The 19379-nt window shown below is 34.2% G+C and overlaps 1 protein-coding gene across 1 annotated transcript; it reads right to left on the bottom strand.

Annotated features, from left to right (window-relative positions):
• Positions 1-12303: 12303 nt before the first annotated feature.
• On the bottom strand, positions 12304-18831 carry LOC130936921 (aspartic proteinase 36-like). The gene is made up of 12 exons (XM_057867047.1): positions 18486-18831; positions 18260-18380; positions 16479-16906; positions 16219-16375; positions 15204-15286; positions 15026-15122; positions 14846-14918; positions 14479-14685; positions 14227-14351; positions 13864-13965; positions 13694-13791; positions 12304-12798 (listed from the first exon to the last, which is right to left on the bottom strand). The coding sequence occupies exons 1-12, from the start codon at positions 18743-18745 to the stop codon at positions 12627-12629; spliced, it is 1923 nt and encodes a 640-aa protein (XP_057723030.1). The 5' UTR covers positions 18746-18831; the 3' UTR covers positions 12304-12626.
• Between the last annotated feature and the right edge of the window lie 548 nt (positions 18832-19379).

Consider the following 19379-nt stretch of genomic DNA (forward strand, 5'->3'; position numbering starts at 1 on the left):
TTCAGAACAGCACACTCAAAATCAGTGAAAGGCAGTTTCACATACAGTTCCTCAAGAACACAACTATGCATGGAGAAAAACTCAAAATCGTTTCTTCTATGAAAAACCCGGTCTGATCTAGGACACGGGAGTAGCTCTATACAAATTCCAGAACCTTTTCTAACAATCTTGTTTAAATCAATCTCACCAACATTCTCAGCATCTACGAACAGAGACCCCCATATCTTAACATCATCACTAACCCAAGTATATAAACCATCCTCTATCAAAGGTTGTTCCTTTTGCAATTTTTCATTTCCCATTTTTTCCAGAAGAAGACAGAAAGACAAGGAAGAAACAGATAAGAAAGGGAGAACCGTACCTCTTTTGCTCATGCTAACTCAAAAGGTTTAGATAAAAGTTGATGAAAACCCTCCAGTTCACAATAAAACCAACATGCAAAAACTGTTTTAATCCCTCACTCAACCCCAACCGTTAGATTTCATAATGAGACACTATTTCCAACACTCTAAGTAAATGTAAGGGTCAAACCGTAAATCATTCAAGAAAAGGGGGGTTGGTCATTAATCAACATTTTACTCTTCATTCATTGCAACACGTGCACACACTACCTATTTTCATTTTAATGAAGCATTTAAGCTTGGGGGCCAAACATATTATGCAACTGCCGACTTATAGCTCGACTTTCAATAAGCTCAACCTGCTTCATCAAAACGACAACAGGTCAAGCTTAGGGGCTATGATACGAGCCGTTACCAAACAAATCGGCTTTACGAGCTATAACTCGGCTGAGCTGTTACAAAATGTTTCGAACATTACGAATCAGCCATTAATTGAAATAATCGCCTAATAAAGACGATGATAAAACACTATGTAACGATTGATACTCAGATATAAAAAAGGTAAGATGTCATATTCTCAGATATAGAAAAAATACACAATACTAACTTAAGCATTGGAGTACCTTTTGCAGGAACACTCCCCGTGTTCATATTGCTCGCAACAAGGAATATCTTCGGACGAAAAGCTCGGATTCTTCAAGTTCTAAGCTCGGCGCAGAGGTATTAACTTGGCAGCGATTCTTAAGAACCAAAGTTAAGCCCAGACAGGTGATCCAAAACAATAGACATTACAGATATAGATACAAATTATTAATATATATATATATATATATATATATATATATATATTATGTTAGGTAAAATATTGAGTAAAATATAAAAAATAAAAAATTCATATTATGCTTATAATAATTTTTTTTAAAATAGAAAAAATATCCATTGCTACTACTATCCTCCACCATCACAGATTCATCATCACACAATTTACCACAAATCATTTAGTAAGAATTTCTACAAGAATAAACAAGAATATTTATATTTCAAAAAAAAAAGAAAAAAAAACGAAAAAGAAAGAGAAGACAACAGAGGAGAAAATTTGTGAAAGGGGGAAGAAGAAGGCAACGGAAGAGGAAAATGGCAGAGACGAAAGGTGATGGAGATGGAGGAGGAGCCAGAACTGAGGTAGAGGCAAAACAAATTAGAGAGAGACGTGACAGTGATAGACTCAAAGAGGGAGAGGAATAGGCAGCCTTGGGCGCCGCAAAGAGGAGGAGGGGCAAACGTGAAGAAGGAAGAGAAGAAGTTGGCAACTTTGGACAGAGAAGGAGGAGACGCGACAGCGCCAACAAATCTGGCAGAAGAAGGAGACGTGACAACCACGGATTTGGACAAAGGGGAGGAGATGCGACAGCAATGGTTTTGGATGAAGGGGGAGGAGACGCAGCGGTGGCAGCAATAACGACGGAAAGAGTAGTGATTGAGGGAAAGGTTAGTGGTGGAGGGAAGATGGAGGATGGAGGAAGGAGGAAGGTGAGCATAAAAAAGAGGAAAAAGGGGATTAATATTAGGGATAATTTTTTTATTTATAAGATAAAAATATAAAAATGGTGTCTTTATGTCTTAGCTCATTTTTTTCCATGTGAAAAAAATTATGGTGTAATGCAATGAAATGGACATGTGTTAAAAATTTTTGCTGCTATGTCAGTCTAAACCGCAACCTGCGTTTACCCTTTTCATTTGTTTTTTTTTGTTTATCAAAACGATCAAACACAGCCTGGGTTTTAGTCTTTTCAGGTTTTTCAATTTTTTTATTTCCTTTTGGCCCAAACGCAGCCTGCGTTTATGGATGGGCAATATTTGAATTTTTTTGAAACTCCAAAACACAGCCTGCGTTTTTAACGTGTCAGAATCTTTTTTTTCGAAAGCTTCAAAATGCAGGTTGTGTTTTGTGTAGAAAAAATATTTTAATCGAGAGCCTTACTTATAAATACAAAATGCGATTCATCTGAAGTTCCTCACTTCATTTCTACTCTTATTCCTCTTTTTTGTATATATGTCATAGTTGTGAGTTTTTTTTTCCATTAGTTGTGTCAAAAAAGTCGGGTTAGGTGAGGTTGAGGTTATGGAAGGTATTGTAAATTTACGAGTGTATTATAACGGTGAGATTATATCAAACACACACAAAGAAGTGACTTTAGTTTGTGAATATCCGTTTTCATTTGCTATTCCATGCACCAGAAGTTTTGTAGAGTTACAAAATGGTCTTTGTGATAACATACAAAGTCACATTTTGTTCATGTCCTGGGTCGAGCTGTATGACCCGGGCTAATTGATGGCAAGTCGACCGACCTCTTCAGGTCAGGATTATCCGACTTCTTCTCAAAGAGCTCGGCCAAAATGCTACAAAGGTCCAAGAAGGCCCAAACAGAGGAACGCAACCCAAATCTAAAGGCAGCCCGAGCCTAGAAAGATAAGGGCAGTTCCCTTAAAGATAAGATAACTCCACTCAAAGGATAAGATAAGATAACTATCTTATCCTCAGAAAAAGTCACTCTACAACATTATAAATACACTGGAGTACCCAGGTATAACTCATACTCTAATTCTACAAAAAACCTGCTTAATACCCTTGCTAACTTAGGCATCGGAGTCCCTTGCAGGTACCACCACCCTCCGGTGATGAAGGATCAGCACGACCCTCCAGTCTAACAAGTCAGACACGGTAGCTCCGGCCACCACCATCAAGTCGGACACACAGCGTCGACCAGTACAGAAGATCTCATCCGAGATCGACCTACAGTTTCAGGTAACTCTCGGAACACATTTCCAAAAGGGTGAGCAACATTTTATACAGGAATCATGTACAAGTATTTGGTGGGATGATACAGTTTCAAATAATGTCCATCACTGACGATGCAAGTATGCAACAGATGTTCTATATTTATCAACAAACTCGATTTCACGTGCCGATGATAGAGTTGTACGTTGAGTTCGAATAGCATATGGGGCTGGACGTGGTTGGCGAGGAGGTCAATGTTGATGAGGTCGGGGATATAGATTGGGAAGAAAACAACAACGACAGTAAAGAGGAGTTTGAAACCAACTATAAAGTCGATAACGAAAATGATGATGAAAGCCTGGCAAGCAATCCGGCGGTGCAAAATGAAGCGGATGTGATTGTAAGCCAGCACCCCTTTGGTGTTTCATCTTTTATGCGGACTCTGGATCTCGAAGCCATGCATGTCCCAGAATTTCCTGAATATGCAAATATTGGTATGTTATGAATTAATTAAAGTTACCACTACCATTTATTTTATTTGCCTTGTCTAACAAATGGTGGTTCACATGTCGCAGGTGAAGGCAACGTTGCGGCAGAAGATGGTGAATTTAATGTCAAAATAGAATTTGGTTCTAGAGAGTCGGTAATATCTACAATCAAAAGCTACACTATCTCTAGAGGAGTTGATTACACTGTGTATGAGTCTGACCCGCAGATATTCTATGCAAAATGCAAGGGTTATGGTGCATGGTACGATTGGCTTATCCGAGCTAGCTTGATTTGAAAGAAAGCTTCTTGGGAGATTAGGAGATACAATGGAAAACACACGTACACCATGGGCACAATTTCACAAGATCATACCAAGTTGGACTCAGACACAATTACAGATGCTATTAAGCCGTTAGTTGAAGCAGACACGTCGATAAAGACGAAGTCCATTATTGCAGAAGTTCAATCTAAGTTCAACTGCATTGTAAGCTACCGCAAGGCTTGGTTGGCAAAGTAGAAATTTTTTGTAAAAGTTTTCGGTGATTGGGAAGTTTCTTACCAGATTCTGCCAGTATGGTTGAAAGCAATGACTGCAAAGATGTCAAGGTCTCATGTTCAAATAAAAATGCTCCTCGTTTACCGTGAGAGTGAGGAGGTTCAAGGTGTAAGAGTTCTCCAATGCATTTTTTGGAGCTTCTATCCGTGTATTGTAGCATTCAAACACTGCAAGCCATTGGTGCAGGTTGATGGCACACACCTGCATTTTTTACAACTATGCATACGAATGGTTAGGCATGCGTATGCACGAACACGATCACGTGCCTCATTAAAGAAAACACGCTGGGAGCAAATTTTGGACCTGCCAGAGCCCAATCCAACTCATTTCTAAAGCTACTAAAGGCCAAATTCAAGAAGGATGAAGGGGAGAGCACTTACGTGTAGTTTAGAAACATGTTTTAGGTCATTTTTTAGAGAGAGAAATTCTCTCTTCTCTCTAGAATTAGGATAGATTAGATTAATTTTCTCTTAGATTTAGGTTTTAAATCTTGTCTTGATTTAGTTTTCCTTACAATTTCTTGTTATTACATTTTCGCTATCTTAGTTTTACTTGTTATTTCCTTATTTTGTCACTTTTATGTTTATGAGCCATTGTTGGATTATGATTTCTATTAATGCAATTTGATGTTTCTTTGTCTATTGTTGTTTAATTGAGTTGCTAGTATTGTGATCTTGCATTTGGTAGCTTTAGATTTTATTAATTTTTGCTATTTACCATACTTTCATTTTATACCTTCCAAGTGTTTGATAAAATATTTGGTTGGATTTTAGAGTAGATTTTTATACTCTTTGCTTGAGATTGAGGACTTAGGTGCCTTAATATCATTGATGTCCAATGTCATTGGTGATTTAAAGTTGTTAGTTGATTCTAGGATCAATTATGTTCACTTGATTTAACCCTCCGATGTTAGAGAAAAACTAAATGGAATTAATCGTTTGTAATTACCATGATGTGGTCAATGATACAAGATGGGAAATCTTGACTCTTGATCCTTTCCATGAGTAACCTTTTAGCATATATATTATCTTAGTTGTTAGCTTTATTTTCTTGTTATTTACATTTCTTGTCCATCATTACAATATCCCCGAAATACTTCATAACCAAAAATATACACACTTTCCTGCAATTCCTTGAGAGACGACCCAAGGTTTAAATACTCTCGATTTTTATTGGTTTGACTTAAGTGACAAACAAATTAAACTTTGATTAAGGGTTGTTTGTCGGTTTCGATCTATACTTCGACGAGATTATTTTTGTGAAAATTCTAAACCGACGATTTTCCTCCGTCAAGTTTTTGGCGCCATTGCTGGGGATTAAACCCGGATCACCCGCATGACAGGCGGGAATACTCACCACTATATTACAACGACCAATCATTGTAAATTTTTGGGTGAAAAATTCTAATCCAAACACTTTCACATTTCAATTTTACTGTTCTTATTATGTGTTGTAGAATTTTTATTTGTATTTTCTCGGTTTGCATATATATATATATATATATATATATATATATATATATATATATATATATATATAATAAGCTTAGTCAAAGTAATGAAAATTTTCAAGAAAAACATTCTTAATAGAGTATTGACATCCCAATTGATTGGAGTTAAAATATTTTTCATTGAAACTTGCTTGAACTATATTGTGGAACATAGTTTTTGAGCTAAGAACACACAACCTTGTGAGTTTTTAGCCTAATTGTGTGGTTGCATCATATATCCACTATTTTTTTCTTGTGTGATATTCTCTTTATATGATTGTAATCTTTAATTTGTTTGATTTTTTATGTCTATTATTCTGTGTATGAATGTATTTATATGATGGAGGTCATTATTTTATTTAGCTCACTTATCCAAATAGCCTACCCTTTTATCTTCCATTGTTAACCAATTTTAAGCCTATTTTAATATCCCTTTGTTCTTTATTTTAGCACATCACTACCTCTAAGTGAAAAATAATAAATGTTCTTAATTTGGATGTTTGATTAGCTTAGGCTAGTGAGAGTGTGTATCATTTAAGTGTGGAAAAGTTTGGAAATAATGGTAGAGATAAAAGTGTATTTTTGTATTTTTGTTGAAGATCTTGAAAATTCGGTACATACTCATACATTAAATATTTAAACCATATGCATTAATACTTTTGTATATATGTTATGTTGAAGAAAAAAAAAGAAAGAAAAAGAAAATTAAAAAAAGAAAAAGAAAAAGAAAAAAAAAAGAAAAAAAGAAAGCAATAAAAAGGGGACAAAATGCCCAAAAGAAAAGTAATAAGAATAATGCATATGGGATGTGAATGGAAAAGAATGCATGAGTGTGTGAAAAATAAAGAATGGGTAGTTAGGTTTGCATTAGAGTAGGTTGTAGGTTGGGTAGAAAGTGTAAGTTAATCAAAAATTCAAATTCTAGTCCACTTGACCAAATACAGACTTACCTTGACCTAGCCCCATTACAACCTATGGAAAAGCCCTCATGATAATTGTATGCATGCATTGAATAATTGTTGATTGTTAGATGAAAAACAAATCTTAGAAAGCATGATTTAGAGGAAAATTGAGTGAATCAACCCTAAACACTTGAGCGATTAGAGTGTATACACATCCGGTGAGGGGTTCGATTGCTCAATTCTATGTTTTCATCTATGATTACTTCTTATCTTGCAAGTTGTAAATTCTTTTCAATAACTCTACTCAATTGTTGGATTTGACTTGGTTGTGATTGCTTTAGCCCTTATGTTCATATATGTATTCTTGAAAATTGATTTATTTTGACTAAGTAGTTGCATACATTTAGATAGATCGCATGTAGATAGATTACATATAGATAGTTTACTTTCAATAAATATTGATACCCCTTTCTTGTCTTTATTGAGTTTAGCATGAGGACATCATATTGTTTAAGTGTGGGGATGTGATGAATCCACATTTTATGGTATTTATTTGCTCTAATTAGGTGGATTTTATTGACTTCTCTTGCATTTATTCACTAAAATAGCATGATTTTGTGAATTCTTCCTAATTTACGCTTAAGAGTGAAAATATACTTTTTATACCCTTAATTTGCTAATTTTAATTCACTTTAATTTTATTCGATGCCTTGATGTGTTTGATGAAGTGATTTTAGGTTTCTAAGGCAAGTATGGTTTGAAGGAGTGGGGAGAAAGCATGTAAAAGTGAAGAATTCATGAAGAAATGAAGTTTGGAGTGTTTTACAGCCATACGTATGCACAAGCATTCATGCGTATGCACAAATGCAGTTTTATATCCATGTGTACGCACGGCTGTATTTTTTACAACCATGCGTACGTATGGTCAGGCATGCGTACGCACAAATGCGATCACGTGCCTTATTAAAGAAAACACGCTAGGGGCGATTTCTGGACCTGCCAGAGCCCAATCCAACTCATTTCTAAAGCTATTAAAGGCCAAATTCAAGAAGGATGAAGGGGAAAGCACTTAGGTTTAGTTTAGAAACATGTTTTAGGTCATTTTCTAGAGAGAGAAGCTCTCTCTTCTCTCTAGAATTAGGGTAGATTAGATTAATTTTCTCTTAAGTTTAGGTTTTAAATCTTGTCTTAATTTAGTTTTCCTTACAATTTCTCATTATTATATCTTTGCTATTTTAGTTTTACTTGTTATTTTCTTATTTTGTCACTTGTATGTTTATGAGCCATTGTTGGATTATGATTTCTAATAATGCAATTTGATATTTCTTTGTGTATTGTTGTTTAATTGAGTTGCTAGTATTGTTATCTTGCATTTGATAGCTTTAGATTTTATTAATTCTTGCTATTTACTATGCTTTTATTTTATGCCTTCCAAGTGTTTGATAAAATACTTGGTGGATTTTAGAGTAGATTTTTATACTCATGGCTTGAGATTGAGTATTTAGGTGTCTTAATATCATTGATTTCCAATGTCATTGGTGATTTAGGATTGTTAGTTGATTTTAGGATCAATTATGTCTACTTGATTTAACCCTCCGATGTTAGAGAAAATCTAAGTGGAATTAACCCTTTGTAATTACCATGTTGTGGTCAATAATACAAGATGAAAAACTTTGACTCATGATTCTTGCCATGACTAACCTTTTAGCATTTATATTATCTTAGTTGTTAGCTTTATTTTCTTGTTATTTACATTTCTTGTCCATCATTACAAAACTCCCAAAATACTTCATAACCAATAATATGCATACTTCCTTGCAATTCTTTGAGAGACGATACGAGGTTTAAATACTCTCGGTTTTTATTAGTTTGACTTAAGTGACAAACAAATTAAACATTGATTAAGTGTTGTTTGTCGGTTTGAATCTATATTTCGACAAGAGTATTTTTGTGAAAATTCTAAAAACCGACGATTTCCCTCCATCATTTGACGAGATTATTGAGAATGCTCTCTTTATTCGTAAAATTGAACGTAGAGTTGTTCTTCGGTTGTGGTATGTTGATGACATGACCATTACTGGAGATGATGTTGATGGTATCTCTGATCTTAAAGCCTCCCTCACTGTATTTTTGAGATGAAAGATCTTGGTTCTCTCAATTATTTTCTTGGTCTCGAGGTCATATCCACAGATGATGGTATCTATCTCTCTCAAGCTAAGTATGCTTCGGATCTTCTTGCTCGAGCCGGTATTACAATAATCGTACTGATTCTATTCCTCTTGAACCTAATGTTTGTTTTACTCCTATAGATGGAACTGTTTTGGATAATCCTACTCTTTATCGATAGTTAGTTGGAGGACTAGTCTACTTAACTGGCATCCGACCAGACATTGCCTATCCGGTTCATGGTCTTAGCCAGTTCTTGTCAACTTCTTGTACTACTCACTACGCAGCAGTTCTTCGCGTTCTTCGCTACATCAAAGGCACCCTATTTCATGGCCTTTATTTTTCTACCCATTCATCTTTATCCCTTCAGGCATACTCAATGATGATTGGGCTGGTGATCCCACTTATCGTCATTCTACTACTGCTCATAATGATGTGTTTCATGAAGCTGAATACCGTGCTCTCGTTGACACCACTGCTGAGGTTGTCTCAATTTGTTAGCTTCTCGAAGACTTGGGTGCACCATAGTCACTGATGTTTTTTGTGACAACTGCAGTGCTATTCAGATTGCACATAATGATGTGTTTCATGAAGGCACCAAACACATTGAGATTGATTGTCACTTTGTTCGACAATGCATTCTTATTGATGTTGTTCGTCTCATCGCTATTGGAACACTGGATCAAACTGCTGATATCTTCACGAAGGCTCATCATCTAACTTGTTTTCGGACTCTGATATCCAAACGCAAAATAGTATTCTTAGCTTCCACTTAAGTTTAAAGGGGGTGTTAGAGAATAAATTAGAATCAATATTAGATTAATTAGTATTAGGAAAAATTATTCTGAAGGACCGTTAGGGAGATTTAATTATTAAAAATGACCTTTAATACTAAAATTAGTAAGAAGGACCAAATCTTTTTATAATATTTAAAAAGACGAACCAAATCTAGATAAATCATTTTATAAAAAGCTCTCTTGTCATGAAAGGTGCCCTTGAAGCTTAGCCCATACTGCTGAAGAAGCAAATCCACCTTCCACTCCTCCATGATTTCATAGTCCCCTTTGGTGTAGCGTGGATAGGGAAGAGGCATTTGAAATTCTGAACAAGTAGTAGGATACTCTTGTTGGGTCAATCCTTCTTCAGCAGTTTTGTCACTAGGGTAGTATCCCAAAACATGGCAAGTTGAGTGAACAAGCCATCTAAGAGCCATTTAGACAATGTAATCTTAGGGAATGGATCCTTTCCAGTGAGAAAAAAATTGGATGGTATCCAGTGCTTAATCTTACTATTCATTGTTCTCTCTCCTATTTAATTTTGGTCCCACTTATAGAATTAAAGGTGAGAGATCACACTTTATTCTCTCAAGTGTTCAAAAAAATGGAGATGATACATTTCTGTAATCTTAGAGGCAGTAGTGCTCCAATTTTTGTTTCAGGTAAATCTTGCACATATTAAACATGTTTATATATAGGTGCACTGTGCACAACAATAGCGTATACATGAAACAATTTCGGACAAATTAATAAAAAAATATTAAGATATTTGAATATTCATTTATACTCTTGCTAATAATTGAATGGTAGACATTTATTATTTGATTATTTTTTATTAATTACTTATTTATTTTTTTGTTTTTGTGATCTTTAGCTAACGAGAAAAAAAGACAAAAGATCATAAAAGTAAAAAATAAATAAAGAATAAAAATTATTAAAATTTTAGAAAAAATAAAAATTGTTAATATAAAAATTATAAAAAATAAATAAATAAATAGTTAAAAATTAATATTTTAATAATTAAATCTTTCTAACGTTCTTTTAGAGTAATTTTTTTAATTAATTAACTAATTAATCTCAAGTGAATATTCATACATATCTATATAACAACTAATTAATCTCAAGTGAATATTCATATATATCTATACAACGTTGAGAATCAAACAGCATATATTAAAGATTATAAAAAATAATTAAAAATATATTTATCTCCTTATAAAAAAATTTGATTCTTCTTCTTAAATATTATAAAAAGATTTGGTCCTTCTTACTAATTTTGGTATTAAAAGTTCTTTTTAATAATTAAATCTTCTTAACGGTCCTTTACAATAATTTTTCCTAATTAATATTATTTATATTTATATAACATATCTGTCTATTAATTATAAGATCATATACTTTTATTATTATGATTCTTCTAGTACCTATATATACGTTTTTTTTTTCAGTTTAATCTCTTGTTTCTAATAATAATAATAATAATAATAATAATAATAATAATAATAGTGAAATTGTATCCTTCGTTGAGAATTTTTCTCCTTGTTAGTTGTTACGTTCATGCCATTCATGTAAATCGTAGACGTGTTGTTGGCGCTAAATAATAATAATAATTACTTAAGGTGTTCCAGTAATAATTAAAATAATATATTATGATGTGAGCATAACGGATATATTAGTTAGAGTGTTACAGTAATAATGAAGTTTTAAGTATTACATAGTTAAATTCTACTAGATGTCACCATTAGATTTATTGCAAAAAAAATGTGATTTAAAAATTTTGGAGATATTATATGTATAGCGTATTTGTAATTAAATTTAACTAAATTAGTACAAGTCTAAACAAAAAAGCGTGTGAGTCATTTTTTTTTTTTTTGCGTTTTTTCGACACATAAATTTTTGTTAGAGAGCATAAAAAATTATTGATATAGTACAAAAATTTTTGCACATAGAACAAACTTATTAATATAGCACAAAATTTGTTTTACTTAGCACATAAATGTTTGCTGCATGCTATAAATGTATTTTTGTTAATTGAGTGAGTCAATATTCTGTGTATGTGCTCCTTCAAAAATTTTTGTGTAACAATTTTTGTATTGTACACCAAAATTTATGTACTATAGGCTAAAATTTATGTACTATGTATATTCTATTAGTTGAATGTCAATGTTTTGGGTATGTAGTCTTTTAAAAATTTCTATGTTCTCTAGTAAAATATATAGGTTATGCACCAAAATTTGTGTGTTTTGTATTCTAGTTTTCTGAACATATATAAAAAAAAAAAGATGAAGAAAACAACGACCATGATAATGATAATAAAGGATGATGAGGAGGAAAAAAAAACAAAAAATCATAGACGTGGTAGCAGCAACAACGACGACAGTGGTAACAACGACAATAATAACAACGATAATAATAATAACGATAACAACAATAACGAAAAAAGAAGAAAGAAAAAAAAAAGAAGTATCGTCAAAAACATTTGAACACCTAGCTTTATTGTTCAAATTTACTAAAACTCTAATGTTCCAATTTTTTACTGAAACATTTTAGAAGTATCCGAAATATTGCTAATCTTAGTTAGATGTTTCCATTTATCTTCCATTGATTCAATTTTAGTCCTTCAATTAGTCAAGTGTTCCTGACCTGTAATTTGTAATGTCCCACCAAGAATTTGTCCACAGTAACCGGTAGCATCTAACTGTCCAATAGATTAATACAATCTCTTTTAGACGACAAATCCAATGAGAAAAATAGCAATAGAGGAAATAAGTAAATAACAAAGTAAAAGCCACAGCCTAATAGAAATGCAAAAATTACAATATATGAAATTGCATCTCAACTGTATGCTGCCACTGTATCATTCACCTGTATATTACAATATTCACAAAAATAAGAAAAAGAAAATAGCGTTTTACAGATGATGGAATATCTAGAGAATTTTCTGTGCCTCTATCAGAATTCAATGATCACTGGTTATCGTGAGCAGAATAATCGTTGTTAAAAAAAAAAATCTAATCAGTTGATTGACCAGGTTTGCACAAATTGAGCCTTGATAGAAGTTGGATATGCTACTGACACCAATCAAGCAAAGATAGCAAGCAGCAGCTGCATAACATTATATATATAGCTCATAATGGCTGTAGTTCTTGCTCTGGAACAGCCGCATTCACTGGCTTGTAAGTATGTGCGCTTTCCTGTCTTCTTTTCCAAATTACGAATATTCCAAATGCCGATAATCCTATAAGCAATGCGATCAAAACGGCTAAACCCACAACCCAATAGTATTGCTGCCACCAATTCCTGCATCATTTTGGAAAAATGTATCAATATCCAAAGTCGTTCCAGTTAAGGCAAACCCAGTAATGAGAAATTCTCAAGTAGACACTACTTACCACAAGCATTCCATCCAATATTAAATTTATGTAAAGTTGTGTGACAAGAATTACATTCTAAGTTTGACAAACTGAGACACGCTGTCAATTGTCGAATGGAACAACTGTTAGTACTGTCAACTTAAGAATTTCTCACTCCAATTTTTGTCAATATGTATCAGGGACTTGGGTATTATGGAGTACCCAAACTCCCACATCAAATAATATAGGATGCTTGGTGTTGTATTTAAGAGAAGTAGTTTTTCTTCCCTTAACAACTAGTTTTTAAGCTGTGGTTTCCATTTTTCTTAGGTACTTAACACTATGTTGTTGAAGTTTTTCTCTCGATAAACTAGGAGAACTAAAAATATCTATATATATTAAAATTAATAGGTAGACTAATTTTTCCAACTATTCACTCTTCATTTCTAAGGTGTGGTTTCCCACTTTCCTTAGGTACTTAACACTATGTCATTAAAGTTTAACACTCGATAAACCAAAATTTTCCAACTATTTACTCTTCATTTCTAGCTCTAACAACACCAGTGGAAACTATGAGGATTGAACACAGCATATACGTAAAATATTTGTTACCTGAATATAAACAATGAAACATTAACTTGTAAAGTGAAATTATAGCATGTTGTAAATTAAGTGAAATTATAACATTAACTGAGTATCTGCTTCCTAGATCTCTCATTATATGCAATACCCTTTCTGAAATTCAGTGCACACACACACACACACACACACACACACACACACACACACACAGAGATAACTTTTCCAAATTTAGAGCTTTTCAATTTAAAGGAAAAAGCTACCGTTTTGATGAAGGCTCAACATTCCAATCAATCAACTTATAACTCCCAAAGGTGCCAGGAAGTTGCACATGGTGTTCAGCAAGCCGACCAATTATATTCTGTATTAAAAAAAAATAAAACCAAATAAGTAGGTAGTTTTCACACAAATTCAGCAACAAATGTCCACTTGCCTTTGCAGTTGTGTTAGAAATGTAACTTGCATGTGCACTTGGGGTTATGGCCCATCTAGATATGGAATCACTTCCAAAAGAAGTCAAATTCAGCAAGTGAACCTGTGAATATCCATCCATGAGTGTTATAACATAAAGTAACAAAAAACATATTTGCAAATAAAATTTTCTCTGGAAAACTACAACGTCTTCATGTCCTAGCTTAGGGTGTCTACCTAAATTCCTGCCTATGCTAAAGCATCCAAGGTAGCCAAAGTGGTTAGGTACATCTGTGACCAAAGCCTTTTCATTGCATTAGATTCCTGATTAAACTAAAGCTAAAATATGTTCCTAAATATGGTGAATGTCTGAACGATTTCTAACCTGAGAAGTATTAACATCTAACCCATGAGCAATGAGCCCAGTCAATTCAGGAATGCGAGGCTTCATATCCACGTAGCTGATGTTAAATGAAATTGCAAGTGTTATTTGTGCAATTTGGATTTCACCTGTTCATTTAAGTTGATGAAAGCACATCAGTCAATAAAAATATTAATTCAAAAGGAGATCACACTATATTCTGAAACACATAGGTATCACTAATTAAAAAAGAGATCAGCATATTAACTATAATACCTGGAGGTGCATTATGCTGTGATGCAGATGGAGCAACCGAAGGTTCAAATGTTTGGGATGAATTTGTTACTCCTGAATTTGGAGGCATCAACGGTGAGGCATTGGAGACTTGTAATCTTTCCCACAACTCAGCACAATTAGTTTTCCAGAAACCAATTTTTGTATGCTCACGATCATATGTAACAAGAGTGTTTCGGACAACGATACCTAGGCAGACAAAAATGACATCAGAATGGCCACTAAAGTATTGCAGAAGCCTTAAACCACAGAAGATAGCGGTATAATATGAAGTTTGAGAAGATCAAGAATTCTCTCAAAGCAAAGCATGAGGGAGAATGAAGTTACCAAAACAAAGCAAAAAAGTTACCTCCTAAAAGAGTAGTTGGATCCTTTCCATTCTGGAATACCCCTAGACAATAAGCACCTCGCACTTTTGAATGCTTCATGAAAAATTTATGAAGTAAAAAATCAGCCAGAAGTGTTTTGATAAACAATTTTGCAAAACTGTAAACACAACTAAAATACTAAGGAGCATTATATAACTAACCCGGAACATGTAATTTTCAGGTGACAGTGAATACTTCATACCATTTCCAAATACCATGTCAACCACTGGAAAGCTTTTCGAGAGTTGAGAAACATCACTGAAATACACGTAAAGCCAAACTATTAATTGAACTGAAATGGAAGAGTGATTTGAACATCTAGTAATCCTATACACATACCTTCCAGCACCAGAAAAACATATATCATTGTAATTTGGATCTGGACCACTGATTTGCTTGAATGAATTAAGTTCCCTCTCAATCTGCAGATATATAATGATAGTCATGAGGTATAAGATACAGGAAACTTGAAAAAGAAATACGCTGAATGATTCCAGTCTAACTGATAAATGAAAAACTAAATACTTCAAATTCTGATTTTCTTGAGACCACACAAGCAGAAAAGCTATTAAATAAGCCCACAATTCGAGAGACCAGAGATTCCTCAAACTTCAAGAAAGAGAACTAAGAATTAAGAATAATTTATAAAAATCAAGAAAGAGATTCCTCAAAGCTATTAAATTGGCCTACAAAACTACTACTATTTATGACTATTCCACCAATAAAGAGAATCAATAATAATTTATAAACGAACATCTAAGGCTTGGAATTCAAAACTTAGCACCAAACTCCAAATCAAATATTAGAGAGAAGCTGTACAAAACAATCAGATCTATATCCAGTCTTACATATAATGAATATCATTATGGATTGTACAAACTTCTTGCAGCATCATAATTAACTTTGCCAAAATTCACCAGATTAATCTCCAAGACATACCTAATTCATTGTCTGTAAAATAATTTAAGCCATTTAAATCCTTATTACTTAGCAGGGACACAATATGTCCATGCAGTGAACATGATTCTTTCACCAACAATAGCATACAGAGGTGGCTCCTCTTTGTGTAATAGTCTAATAGAGGAGTCTAGGCCTCCCCAAAATATTCAAACTTCCAAAAATTCTCTTTTATGTTCTACTATGGTTCCAATTATTACAATATGTGTATATGACCTGAAAGAGAAACAAGACTCTTATATGTTGGATCCTTGGGCAATTTAAATCAATGCCAAGCCTAAATCATATGAAACTCAATTTGAAAACAACTCAGTGTGTTTAGGGAACAGCAGAATGTGACACTAACATACGCAACCCAGAAAAACCCTTTTGTTGAAATATACATTAAAGAACTTACAGCGTCTTTAAATGCATGAAATGCAGCTTCTGGTAGGTAAGCATAAGTCGTACCACTATCCAAGACAGTTCCATGTTTCTTATCAAAAACCTGTGGGTCTAGAGGCAGTTTCTTCCCCGCAACATGTATCTCCTTCAAATCGATATTGTAATATGGGCTGTTGCCACCCCGAAACTAGAGTAAATGTGTGAGATTAATAAAATGCATTTGTTAACAAAATGCATCTCATATCCATAAGATTGGTATTTTTAAATAGATACCTTCGCACAGGATCTGAATTTGCAAAGACCATGCCCGATGGGGGAGATATGCCACCAAGAACCATTGCGCCTCCACCAACATCCATTCCACCATAGCATAGAGAGAATGAATCACTTATTACATTTTTATCAACTAGTTGATCCATGATGCTAAGATCTCCACGGCCCAATCCCATGATGCCATCAGCATGCTGGCTATAAAGATCACCAGTCTCAACAGTTTCACAACCAAAAACAGCTCGCTGTGGGGAAAGCTCACTCTGATTTCCAAAGGATATGACATCCTCGCCAAGGACACCACTGCTAGAACTCATTTCAGCATACTGTCTCTCATACACACATTGGTTCTTGTCAGTGTCACAGTTGCAATCCAATGTACATTTGACAGCTTGATAAGTGCTTGATGAGTCTGGCTGGAACTTCGGATCCTGTTAAAATAAAATTGGACACAAAATCCAAAATGCTTCAGATAAATTGCATCAGCAATAACAAACACATGCATTGGCATGATAAGTTTTGGATGAACTCATTTTTTAACATCTATTTCACCCTAGAGACCTAGACAAGGTATTAACAAGGAAACATATAAGAGGTATAAGTGCTAGTTTGGATTGGCTTTTTTTAGTGAAAAAGTACTTTTTTTTTTTCATAAAGTACTTTTATTCAATTTAAAACCTATTTGGATACGTCTTTTAAAAAAAGTACTTTTATTAAAAAAAAAAACAAAAACAAAAGACGTTTTTAATACTTAAAAACTCTTTTTAAAAAGCCTATCCAAATGTCAAAAAAAGATCTTTTTTAAAAAGATGAAAAAAATAAGTACTTTTTTCAAAAGCCAATCCAAACTGACCCTAAATAGCCTGGGTGTTGGTAGGGTTGAAAATAGCCAAATATGATAGGTCTACCAATTTTCGCAAAGCACTTCCCTTAGAAACGCCCACGACTAGATATAAACTTTCCTGTAAGCTCAACTCAGTCTTCTCTTTTCATAAAATATTAAAACCTAAGGCCTGTTTAGAGATATAAATGCTTTCTTTTTTATTCAACTCCAAAAGTTATCTCAAGAAGCTTTTTAGTAATAAACTGTTCAGGAACCAAAAACAAACTGATCTAAGCACACTACTAGCTTATCTTGAAATCATATTGAGAGGTCTATATTGGACAAATAACTTTCAACAAGTCAATAGACCAAGGAGTTCAAGGTTTCAAATGGGCACAGGTATCAGATCAAAATTATCACACTGTATGGTTTATGTTAAGAAAAAAGTGCAACCTAGGCTAACCACAGACTAGACCCCTTAAAAGGCATAACATACATAGACAAACAGGGGTAACTTGTCTACTAAAATAAAAACGTCCACAGATCCACCCTTGTCAACTATATTGTACTTGCTGTAAGTAAAGATGGAAAATATAAATATAAATGGTGGAATGAAAATGAAGGAAGTAGACTTATATAGTATCCAGTTGTGTAACAACACCTAACAAAATCTTGGTTACAAACCAAGCTGTCCTTTAATACACTAGCTATGTATTTTAAACTTTTTATTGTAGAGTTTACATATCCACATCCACAGCACAATAACATAACATCTACAATATTTTCACACAATTTAATTATCATTTTCCATTCGCAGAATACAGGGATGCAATTAAAGCAATGATCCATGTAGAAAAGGTACCCGAGAATCAATATAAGCACATATCATCCAAAACTGCAGATATCCTACGCAGAAGAAAATTTTGGAAATTAAAAACTCAAAAATGAATTGAAGCATTACCTGGTGGCTGCCACACTGTTCGCAAGTGGAGCAAGGAACATACGTAACTGTGCTCCCAGTGTCGACAATAAGCGCAAACATCTGCGGCGGAGTACCGATCCAAAGCCGCGTCGTGTAATACCTACGCCATTCAAATCTCAAATCTCAGAATCACAAATAAATAAAAAAAACGAAAATAAAAGGAAGCAAAATGTATTTGTTGCGATGGTGGAAGAGGTTGATTTACCCATTGAGGAGGAGATCGTCGTGGAGCCTCATGCGAGCGTTAGGGTGGCGCTGGGACTCGGATCCCTGAAGCTGGCGACGAGGATCGAGCGCTGAGGTGGAGGAATTCGGTGGAGAGAGGTACAATGGAAGGACCATTGCGGTGTGGGAGCTTCGATGGCTGTTGCGGAGGAGCAGGGGGTCGCCGGCAACGCAGCAAGGGGCGAGGGAGAAAATGGTGGTGGTGATGAGGAGAAGGAGGTGAGTCTGTGCCCGCGCCATGATGAGCGAGTTGGGTGGCTCGGGCTGGGAGGAAACGAGTCGAAGATCCGAGTTATGGTTATGCGAGGAACGGATCAGAGAGAGAGAGAGAGGGGGGGGGGGGGGGGGGGGGCGAAGGCGGGTAGAGAGTATCTTTTTCTCTCTCTATCTTTTATTTCTGTCTGAATTAGAGATTGGAGGGAAGAGAAGTCAGCGTCTCCTTGAAGAAAAGATTGCAGGATGTTAAATTAATTGTTAATAATTGTTTTTTTATTTCATTTATGCTTTTTGTTTTCCTTTCTTTTTTATGGATTTTCTGCCTTTATTTTTAGGTTGAAATTTGGATTGTATATTTTTAAACTCTAGACCTTTCAACGGTCATTTTTAAGCAATTCACTGTACAAAAGAAATATTAAGTCTTGATATGTGAAGAATTATTTTTGTTAGGATTAAACGCTTACATTAAATAGTCACCCAAAAATAACGCTTACATTAAACAATTATGTTTCATGAATCTGAAAAAAAAAATCAGTTAGTTATTCCTTTATTTTTTTGTTACACGTATTTTTTAATGTAATAAGTCAATGACTAATTTATTATGAATTCGAACTCCATTTAAAAATTTATTGTTGGATAATAAATTATTAAACTCTGT

The sequence above is a fragment of the Arachis stenosperma genome, chromosome 1 (genome assembly GCF_014773155.1).
Source record: "Arachis stenosperma cultivar V10309 chromosome 1, arast.V10309.gnm1.PFL2, whole genome shotgun sequence".
In the NCBI taxonomy this organism is placed as follows: domain Eukaryota; kingdom Viridiplantae; phylum Streptophyta; class Magnoliopsida; order Fabales; family Fabaceae; genus Arachis; species Arachis stenosperma.

Bases quoted from the DNA above. Each gene is read 5' to 3' on its own strand.
- LOC130936921 (XM_057867047.1), bottom strand. From the start codon at position 18,745: ATGGCGCGGGCACAGACTCACCTCCTTCTCCTCATCACCACCACCATT. The intron at 14,686-14,845 runs GTAACTTTTTTG...TTGTCTGCCTAG, and splicing joins TCCAACTACTCTTTTAGGAG to GTATCGTTGTCCGAAACACT. The intron at 12,799-13,693 runs GTAGCTTTTTCC...AAAATGATGCAG, and splicing joins GTTGAGCCTTCATCAAAACG to GAATTGGTGGCAGCAATACT.